General features: G+C 36.1%; 1 protein-coding gene across 1 annotated transcript; it reads right to left on the minus strand.

The window, feature by feature from the left end:
• Positions 1–3875: 3875 nt before the first annotated feature.
• LOC121421306 (toll-like receptor 7) lies at positions 3876–5170 on the minus strand. The gene has a single exon (XM_041615981.1). The coding sequence runs from the start codon at positions 5168–5170 to the stop codon at positions 4007–4009; it is 1164 nt and encodes a 387-aa protein (XP_041471915.1). The 3' UTR covers positions 3876–4006.
• Between the last annotated feature and the right edge of the window lie 5783 nt (positions 5171–10953).

Genomic DNA, 10953 nt, shown 5'->3' on the forward strand with positions numbered 1-10953 from the left:
CAGGTTATTTTTATTTGATGTAAACATGGTTAACATTCAATGCATGTAATGTATCTGTAATTTTGAATGGGTTAGTTTAACTTTTATACCTGGATGAGAATCTGCAAAATGATGCATGCACTTATGATCATCATCTTGAACCATATAGGTAGACTTCTATACTGTTTTTCTTGTCCTTCAAACTCAACCTGTTTTTCTTTTTCTTCAAACTCAACCTGTTTGTGAAAGAAAAGAGAGTACAATAATAAGAAGTGATATTTTTCATGGCTGTATGTATAGGGGAGGGATTTGGGTAAGAGATAAAATGTGAAAGCCTTCATCAAAAAAAGAATTGCATGACATCCTTCAATTTTATTTTAGAAAATGCACAAAACGGCCATAGGTAATATTGGTTACTTCTGGCCCTCGCTTTCTGAATTTTAGGTTTCTCTAAATTTTTTCAAATGTCTGCCCTCCCCCCAAAAAAGAAACATCTGCATCTTTTTATTTCCGAATCTTATTTCATTTGACTTTAACATAATTTCATCTCATGCACTAGGTCTAGATCTATTTGTAAGAAAGTATAGATCTAGTCCAAGACTCAGAGCTGTGCAACAGCATTCGCGTATCTAAATTACTCGTAGGTCTAGATCTAGATAGTAACGATGGACTCTCGATCTATCTAGACCTAGAAAGTAAAGCTTTGGTTCTAAACTGAGATCTATATAGGCCTATATGGATTTGATGTCTTTTATTCCTGGCTAAAAGTTTAAACTTCATTGCCATTAAAGGCATGATTGACCAAGATTAGATCTAGTCCTTGGTCCACTGACACGCATACTCGTACATGTAAATGGAGTCGTTTAGGCCCAGACCTAGATCTAGGCCTAAATTACAGACCTAGATCATAAGCCCTGGGCCTGGGGTAAGTGTCGCGGGTTGGGAAAGTATAATTTAGATGACTCGATTTGAATTAGGTTGGCCTAGAATTAGAAAGCATCGATGAATAAAAGTGAAGTACCGTAGGCCTAGATCTAAGTCTAAAATAATATTAATAAGAAGCAACAGTAACACTAGGCCTAGATCCTCTGTTAACCAAGTTAGAAATTAAATCTAACGTTAGGCCTATCTACTCTAGATCTAGGTCCTAGATCTAGCCTATTAAGACAAACATGCATGCAGAGCAGCATATTATTTCGTATACAGGAATAACCGTCGTTTCTGGGGATTTATTCAACAATTTATGACATTTTTTTTACTATTCGTGAGTGAGCCAACACAGTTCAGCGGAACAACCAAAATAGAGAGACTGAAGCTTTTGGTCTAGGAGTCTAACTATAGACCCTATTTTAGTATTTATAAATAACAATAAGTTAAAATGGGTGGGGGCTAAATGAAGAAGCCTGAAGTTATGCAAAATAAATTTGATATCTGAAACTGAAACAAGTGAGGATTGACACAATGACAGGCAATATATCTTCATCCACACTCCACTTCACAGTTTATTCCTGACTGGGTTTCGATCTACTGAAGATAGATGCAGATCTCCCTCTAGATCTAACGTTACAGTGTACAAAAAGAAGCTTCATTCTTCTTGCTTTAATCAATCGTGGGTTGGTCCTTGTTAATTGGAGGTGAACCAAACCGGCCCGAAATTCTCTCGATGCCCAATCGGCTAGGAGCCCGTACAAAATACATGTGGTTAACACAGCGGCATAACCGCAACACTGCAAGTAACACTGGGCGACGATGACAATCTAACTTCAATTTCAAAGACCAAATTCTGCTTTCCTTTAACAGAAGAATGATAGTAAACTCTCTAATTTGGTAGAGAAATAACCTAAGATCACAAAATACAGTGTGAAATTTGTAAATAGTCCACTGAATTCATGTGGTTATATCAATTTATACGTACTCACCGGAGTGTTCGTAGGTCCATTTTTGTGTGGAAAGAAAAGTGTCAGAATGAATAAATTAGATGACGTAATGAGGTCAAATGAATAATTACTTCTGTAACACGATACCACTAGTATCGATGACAAAGAATCGGGAAATCGCGTATTAATGACGCTCTTAGCCAATGACAAGGCCGGAATATGAATATATTTACGCTCATGAATGTCAATGGGGGCTTATTTTTGTCTTCAAATGATCGCGGTAGGCGGAGTCTAATCTCATTTGTTTTGTGCTGAACGCGCGCGCAGCTTTCGGTCTAGTAATATATTATAAGGTCTTTGTTACGATGACACTAATTACGTAACAATTAATACGCGCAATGCGTCGCAGTAACATGGCTCCTTTGTCTGGAGAGTGACACATAAATGAACTGTAAAACCATGGTAAACCAAGCCTGACACACTCTAAAAAATCCATTGCGATCCGATTTTCATAGATGTTGTAATATCATTTTACACGAAGATTCCAACAAACGAGCATAGTTCCGAATAGTGGTACGAAATTAAAATTCCAGTCTACATGTATTTCGGACCTCTATGTAGGGTTTAAAGCAATTCAAAATCTTAATGACGTCACCACTCAAATAAAATAACAGTTTATCTTCTTGGAACTTTCATATTTACTGCAAAATTCGATGTGTTTTAAAATCGCATCGTAGTCGAATCGTTGTAGTGTACAGCGAGCTTAACAGATGACTTTCATAATAAAGTACACATCATGTCACCAGTAGCCTATTCTTGATATTACATTTACACATAAATATTTGGCCAGGGATATAAGAAATAGCTTTGTTTTATTTTTGATAATGATTGTTACAGAATTTTTTTTAGGCCGATAAAGTCAATTAGTCTTTCCCTTGCCCCTTGGCCTTGCGATCGATTCCTGATATCAGTGGATATGGTATGCAACTTTCCCCAAGTTTTGATAGGTTTTTTACAAGTTGTCATGTCAAATTGAACCTGTGGAATTAGCATTGATATCATGTGTTTCAGTCAAGTTGGTCCTTATTGTCAAATATTTAAAAAATGAAATATTGGATAGTACAAACCATTAAAAAAAATAGTGAGTGAAGGACACCATCGACTGTCTCATTTGCATGTCACTGAATTGTGCATATCACTGTATTGTGATAATAAGCGAAAATTTAAAATGTCACAACCTTCTTATTTTACATCCGATTTTTATGACATTTTCCGCGTTATCAAGTTTCATTTTTATCTACTTATTCAAATCAACATTTTTCTGTGGTGGACTTGATATTTTAGTAGATGTATTATTATGGTTGCACAAGCTTAAGAAGTTTATATACTAAGAAATGAAGTTTAAAGTTTACACCCTTAATGAAACACTGACATCGCCTTTTATTTTTTTTTTTGTAAATTATGTCCTTTGATCCTTTTCATTAAATATACATAACAAAACATTTGTGGTATAATGGATCACATATCAAAGTTCAGATGACGTTGGCATATAAAATAACATGTCTAACATACAAAATAGTGTAAAATAAGAAAACATATATGTTTGTTTACAACAAAAAATCAGGCACTTAATTGGCCTATAAACATAACAAAAACAACCTTCTGCTTTATCGCCTCTTTAAAGTATTCAGAATGATAGCCCACTTGCCATCATGTTTTTCTAATTTCCATTTACTTTGTGCTATGGTAAACAGTTTCAAATCGCCTTTTATGGTCATGTGGTGGAATAAATTCACCTTTATATGGAAAAGGGATTCAAACATGCACTTTTTGGGTATCACTTGCACCCAGAAATGTTCGTTTGCATTATGAAAGTTACAGCATTGCATATTTTAGGGTGCATGATAGTTACGTTTTTAAGATTCATAATGTTATTATTTTGAACTTCGTTGGTTCAACTTTGCATCCTTGAGGGTGCTTAAAATAACTATTGCACCCATAAACATAAAGGTACATTAATATGCACAATTCCTCTCACTAACACCCCTTTGCGGTGCTGCTGTTGTACCAACCCCTTCATGCCCTTGGGCTCAAATTTGAACCTCTATCAGGAATTAATGAAGCACCAGACTGAAATTGGTCTCTGAATATCATTCATTGGGTATCAAATCATTTGTCTTCAGATTAACGGTCAACTTTGCTGTCAATTCATCGAAGAAATATTCCCGTCCTCTAATGTCTTCAGGCCAATGTATGTACGGCCTGCCATCACTCAGGCACAACCTTACTAAGAAGGGTAGTTCTTCGCCAGGGATGTCTTCCAGAAATAACACGAGGACAAACTCAGTCTGGGTATCCGTCACGTGGTCAATAGCCGTTCTGAACTTGAGCATGAACCAACGATCCTTGATAGCGGCCCTACTGAGCACTACGACCGTCTTGTAACTCCTGGTAACCACATAGTCGACCGCCTCTAAGTAATACATACCTGCGACAAGATCGGCATCACCGAATACCTTCCTCTGGAACTGCGGGATCCGTTCCTCTATGGCTACTCGAAGATGTTCCTGGACCCATTCTTCGTCGTCTTCGTGGAAAATTACATTCAAATCGTACTCGTAATCGTTATGGTCCCGAGGGTCTCGCACCTCCATATAACCTAGGACAGCTAGTTTGAGAAGAAAGAGCCAGCGTCGTAACTGCCATCGAAAATGATAAACTAGCACAATGGTTGCCACCAATGAAATGACAGCAATTAAAGGCAAACAAATGATGTCTACATTGAAGCCACACTGTTCAGTGGGATCGAAGTCTAGGAAAGGTTTGTCTCTGAATGGTTCTAACGATGCTATACCACAAAACGTTGCCTCCTCTTGAAGAAGAGTAATTGTAGGTGTACCAACAACCCAACGGACAAGCCAACTTAAATCACAGTTACATGTAATTTGGTTCTGCGATATATCAATATGCGAAAGCGAAGATCTTATAGGGTCAAATGTACTTTGATTAAAAAATGTTAATTGATTTTGTGACAAGATAAGGCGAGATAAATTTGGGGTATTTGAAAACATATCTTTATCAAGATATACTAAATTATTTGCAGATAGATCCACGGTTTCCAATTTCCATAAGCCCTTCAGTGAATCAGGGTGGAGTTTCTTAATATAGTTTCCACTTAAGTCTAGCTCCTTGAGAGATCCTAACCCTGGGAAGGCTTTAGGAGGAATACTTTGGATACTTGAACTTCGAAGAGACAAAATCTGCAGACTTGAGAGAGATCGAAATATCGGATTTTGTAGCTGGTCACGGAACATTTTATTTCCATCTAGTCTTAAAATTTTGAGGTTAGACAAGCCATCAAATAAAGACACATTTAATGTGTGATCCCATAAAACAGACAAGTACATTGAGTTGGATATTTCCAAATTGATAAGATTCCTTGATTGGTTAAATGATGATCCCGGCCTTAACATAAAATATCGCACGTCATTCATGAAGAGACAAAGGAGAAAAGGTGTTACCAATTTCAATTTCATAATATGAGTACCGGTCAGTTTTAAAGTTTCAAGTCTTTTCATTTCCACGAAAGATGCAGGTTCCAAAGAAACGAGGTCATAATTTGCATCCAAACCTAAATACCTTAAATTTTGTAATCCCTGGAATGTGGATTTTTTTATTTTTATTAGCGAATTGTAACTTAAGTCTAAATGTTCAATTAGGTCATTTTCCCAAACATCACTATTTAAGTTTATCGTTTTTATTTCATTATGACTCAAGTACAAATTTATTAATTTGCCCATACCATGAAAAAAGTTTGGCTCAATTATCTTATTCAAATTCCAGGTGAGATCAAGAAGAGTGACATTTGTTAAACTCGAAAAGATATCATAATATAGTTCAATAGAATTAGCAGCTAAATTAAGATTGAAAATTGTGTAATTGCGCAGAGAATCGAATAGATCACTTGAAATCGATCCATTGAGTACATTGTCAACGGTGAGTTCTTTTATCTTCGAATGGGAAACGCCTTTAAAAATATCTTTGAGCGTTGGTGTTGGGATACGTGATTGCCCTATATTCAATGATCGGACTTGAAGAGACGCAATGACATCAGGATCTACAGAAACGATAGGATTTTCAGAAAGATGCAGATTGTCAATTTGAAGTGAATTCATTTCCGCACTCTCATTTTTGCAAGTAAGACGGAACGTATCGTGGTTGAGGTGGTTTATTCTGTTACCTGACAAACTAAAGGCATCGATTGTACCACACAGGCTTATATTGATAAAACTCAACTCATTGCCGCCGAGATTCACAACTTTCAGCTTTGAGTTCCACCTGAGAAAGTCATCCGGAAGTGAATTCAAGCATGAATAGGACATTTCAATGAAGGATAGTTCTTTAGCCCATCTCAGTAGACCTTCATGTGGAAGAAGTAGACCTTTGTTATGGGATAACATAAGGTCAGTTAATAATTTCAGGGGGCGGAAAGTGGAAGGATGCACTTTGCGTATCGCGTTGAACCTTAGGTCTAGTTTGGTGATATGAAGGTATCTTTCAAAGGAACAATTGAACAGCTCAGTGATTCTATTCAATATGAGCAGTAGGAATTCAACTCCGTCTGGGAGATTTTGTGGGACGGTTGTTAACCTAAGTCTTGCGCAATCTGCAGTCTTTGAAGCAACATCCAAGTCACATGTGGGAGCGGAACCCTCCTTGTCCCGGTAAGGCAAGGCATTTACATCCGCATACGCTGCTGGTTGTAATAGAATGACTATCAATATGTTAATGGAGACGAGGAACGTTCGGCGGTCCAAAACCATGATGAAAAACGTCTGTAAAATAAAGGAATATAACGATGTAACTTCAAGACTTAAATCATAAACTTATACATATTATCATTGTTATTATTATAATCTCTGTATCTTTGGGAATTATCACAGTATAAGCTATCTCGGTTTCGTTGTTTCTTTTCCTTGGACCTACACCTACTTCATGCAGCGCGTAAAAAAGGTAGAAATTTGGACAATCGGTCAAAATTATATTTTAGAATATAGATTTGAGTTTTTGATATAGATGCTGTCTCTTGTATCTGAAAAATCTACAAATTTATCTATGCTCGAGCCAATTTTGTTATCAATTTTGATCTGAGTGTCATTAATGACAATGTGAAAAAAATGAAGAAGAAAAAAAAACACAATACTGCAGGCGCCGTGGCCGAGTGGTATAAGGCGTCCGACTAGACATTTGAAAGTCCGTGGTTCGATCCCCGGCCACGGCACCTATAGCTGTAAGCATGGCATTCAAATAAATGGAAATGTGACCTGCCACCATAGAACCAACAGTAAGTCGACCAAAACGAATATTGACATTTGTATATCATATATATATATATATTGTGTAAAGAAATGGAGGAAGAGAACAATGGTAGGCGTAGCTTAAATCAAGGTTCCCCAGAGCTATCTATCCTTTGGAAAAATTGGTGATGCCGAAAAAATGTCTCTGCCGGGAATCAAACCCGGGCCCCCAGCTTTGAACGCCGGTGCCTTTACCACTAGACCACAGAGACGGGTTAGTGGCTAGGCGACCCTTATCCAATTGACCGTCAGATAGACAGATTTTCGACACCATACCAATTATAATTTAATTTGTCGCGTGAAGTTGGGTTTTGAACAATGACAAGCCGCCATGCCTCAGCTGGATCAAAGCTAGTGCTTTGATACAGTACACGTATGGGAGAAAGTATACAAATGTGTGTGAAGCTATACATGTACAACAGCTTTGGCAGCTTTGGCAACAAGAGTTGCCTTTCAATTAGATGATTTTTTCTTTGCTTCCATGTGTATTTGACCGACATAAATTACACGTACTTCTTGTTCTTCCTTGTTTTGACGGCAATACTTCAGAGAAAGCGTATTTTCTCTCAATATATTTTATTCGATAGTCGAATAGACGCATTATGGGACCTAAAATCGTTATGCAACGTTATAAAGGGGTGCATGAATATGCACTGTCCCCCACCCCCCCTCCCCGAACATACGGACTTTTGTTAGATAAACTTCAATTACCTGAAGAAAAAAATACGAGCATCGGTAATCATTGTAAACCTCCGACATGTCCGAAAAAAGTCCTCGAAATTGAAAAAAAAACACACACAACAACTGACAAAGAGAAATTATTTTAAACTATCTTACCCGAATTGCTTATAATGTAGGCGAAGACTGGTGAAAAGAATCTTAAAGCAGACAAAAAATGGTAACGTGCTGTCTCATGAAGGGCTAGCTTGGAATTTGTTATAACTGATTTCCATTTGACTATGTCGCTAAATCTGAACGAGAATGGAAAGGTACGCGGAAATGTAAAACAGTAAGAAATGTGATATGCCGTATAGTTTGGATTCTAGAAGGATCGATCTCTGAGGGATATGAAATGATAAGTATATTTAAAAACAATAAGCCTAAGCGGGACTTACTTACTTACTCACTTACGTACTTACTTACTAACTTACTTACTTACTAACTTACTTAATTACTTACTAACTTACTTACTTACAAACTTACTTACTTACTCACTTACTTACTTACTAACTTACTTACTTACTAACTTACTTACTTACTTACTTACTTACTTACTTACTTACTTACTTACTTACTTACTTACTTACTTACTTACTTACATACTTACTTACTTACTTAATTACTTACAAACTTACTTACTTACAAACTTACTTACTTACTCACTTACTTACTTACTTACTTACTTACTTACTTACTTACTTACTTACTTACTTACTTACTTACTTACTTACTTACTTACTTACTTACTTACTTACTTACTTACTTACTTACTTAATTACTTACTAACTTACTTACTTACTTACAAACTTACTTACTTACTTACTTACTTACTCACTTACTTACTTACTTACTTACTTACTAACTTACTTACTTACTAACTTACTTACTTACTTACTTACTTACTTACTTACTTATATACTTACTTACTTAGACTTAGCTCCTCCTGTTCCTTGTGGAACAATGGACCACAAAACATTTCCAACTTTGGCGGTCTTCTGCCGATGCCTTCGCCTTTTGCCATGCGGATCGATGCCTCGTTTCCTGGAGGTTACCTACCGTCCTTCTCTAAGTGGTCTTCCTCTTCTTCTCTTATACCCCCATCGGGAGTCCACTCTAGAGCTCTATTAACATGATTAAGGTGTCTTCTTTATGGCATCCTAAGAGTGTGACCAACATGACCAAGGATCTCCAGTCGTCTTTCTTTCACTACTAGCGGGACTACTAAGCTGAAAATTCGAGCAAATTTGAGAAATCATTGGATATGTTGGGCTAGGGAATTATGTTGTTTATTAGCTTCATAGCACGTGGTAATACTTTAATATGATTGTGGGAGAGTGGAAATACTCTCATTTATTTCTTTCAATAATATACAAGTAAAAACATACAAATATCATACATTATTTTGAACATAAATATAATCATGAAACATTGAGATTTAAAAAAAATAATGAAAGAAAAAGGTATCCCAAAAGCCTCAAAGGCTTGAAAAAAGGGATACCAAGAATAAAACATAAGAATGATTATAGAAAATAGCTAACAAATAGAACACCGGAATGTGTCGCCCCAGCTTTTATGCGATGATCGGCGGGCACGTCGTCAGTACTTTCTTTCTTTTTACTTAAAGTTAACTCTCCTCTCTTGACAACTGACCTGCATGCTAAGTCCATATTTCCTATTTTAGAGAAAATGTGTGATTATTGATTTATTCTATTTAGTACATGTTTCCTTTTCCAAATAATCAAGGTAACCTCGATCACAAAAATTGTAAAAAAAAATTAAAATGAAAAAAATGACAATAATAATGATTTATAATAATAATATTAATAAACCCTGCGCATTTACTTGCAAAGTATTTTTATGCTTGGGATATTTCACGATTTGCATGAAACGTTGAAAAAAAAATTGTATGGAATGTCAAAAATACGATGAACATGATGAAGTGAATTAAAGATAAAAACATGACTTTGTGTTAGGCCATATTTTGTATTTATGGAGCTGTGGAATTCGAACATTTGTTCCCAAATCTGTGTTGCTGAAAGTATATGAACAGGGAATATAACTGAACAAGGGCATCTGATCAATGCTCCATGTATTATACCGTATAAACGATCATCATGATCGATAGACATGATAGAGGAGGGGTGGGCTTAAACCCTTTAATACGCATCATCTTAGAGACCGTTAGCCCCCATTATACATGCTATTTGCCAAACTCGACACCCCATCTTACTCGCTAAAAGCATTTTCACACGTCTGTCCTCAAGTCAACACAAAGCCGAACTTTGCTTCCAATCGGAGGAGAAAAGAAAGGTGAAAATTATCCCGCCTTTTCGTGAAAAGTAAATACATCGGGATAAGGGGAATATCTGACCACGAAAGGACCTGCAGGACCTGAATTTAAACCCCCTTATTCTGAAATGTCGAATTATCTTCGTCATATCAACTTTTTAACTACTTTCTGAATGTTATTAATAGAAAAAGTTTGCTTGTTTTGTTTGTTTGTCTGCTTGTCTGTTTATTTGTTCTTTCATTTTCAACCTTGAATGTCGTCCTCCACAATTACGAAGTTCGTAACTGTGGAGGACGACAGAAGCAGTTGTAACATATGGAATCTATCTGGTCCAAGAAAATGAGATTAGTGTCATAATGCGTTTGATTGGCTGATAGCTTCCCGGTTTTCATATCTATTTTTATCTATATTCATTTTATTTATTCATTTGTTTATTATTCTATTCTTTCTTTTTTTAGAATGAGGTTAATTCTATCTCTTAACGTATTCTGGAATCACTTTCCGAATGGTAAAATCTTGAATGAAAATAGATATTTAACATTTAAAGTCTGAGTGGATTATACATTTTGCACAAAATTTCTGCCACATGATTACAGATGAGATGATAACAGATAAGAATTAAACTGTTTCAGACACTAAAGACATGCATGATATGAAATATAACACCAGACGCAAATTTGGAATAATATGTTAAAAATCTGAGATTTTTATCTCGAACATGGTCTGTAAT

This window comes from Lytechinus variegatus, chromosome 9 (genome assembly GCF_018143015.1).
Source record: "Lytechinus variegatus isolate NC3 chromosome 9, Lvar_3.0, whole genome shotgun sequence".
Taxonomy (NCBI): Eukaryota; Metazoa; Echinodermata; class Echinoidea; order Temnopleuroida; family Toxopneustidae; genus Lytechinus; species Lytechinus variegatus.

Excerpts from the sequence above, each read along its gene's own strand:
- LOC121421306 (XM_041615981.1), bottom strand. The coding sequence starts at position 5,170 with ATGTTCCGTGACCAGCTACAAAATCCGATATTTCGATCTCTCTCAAGT.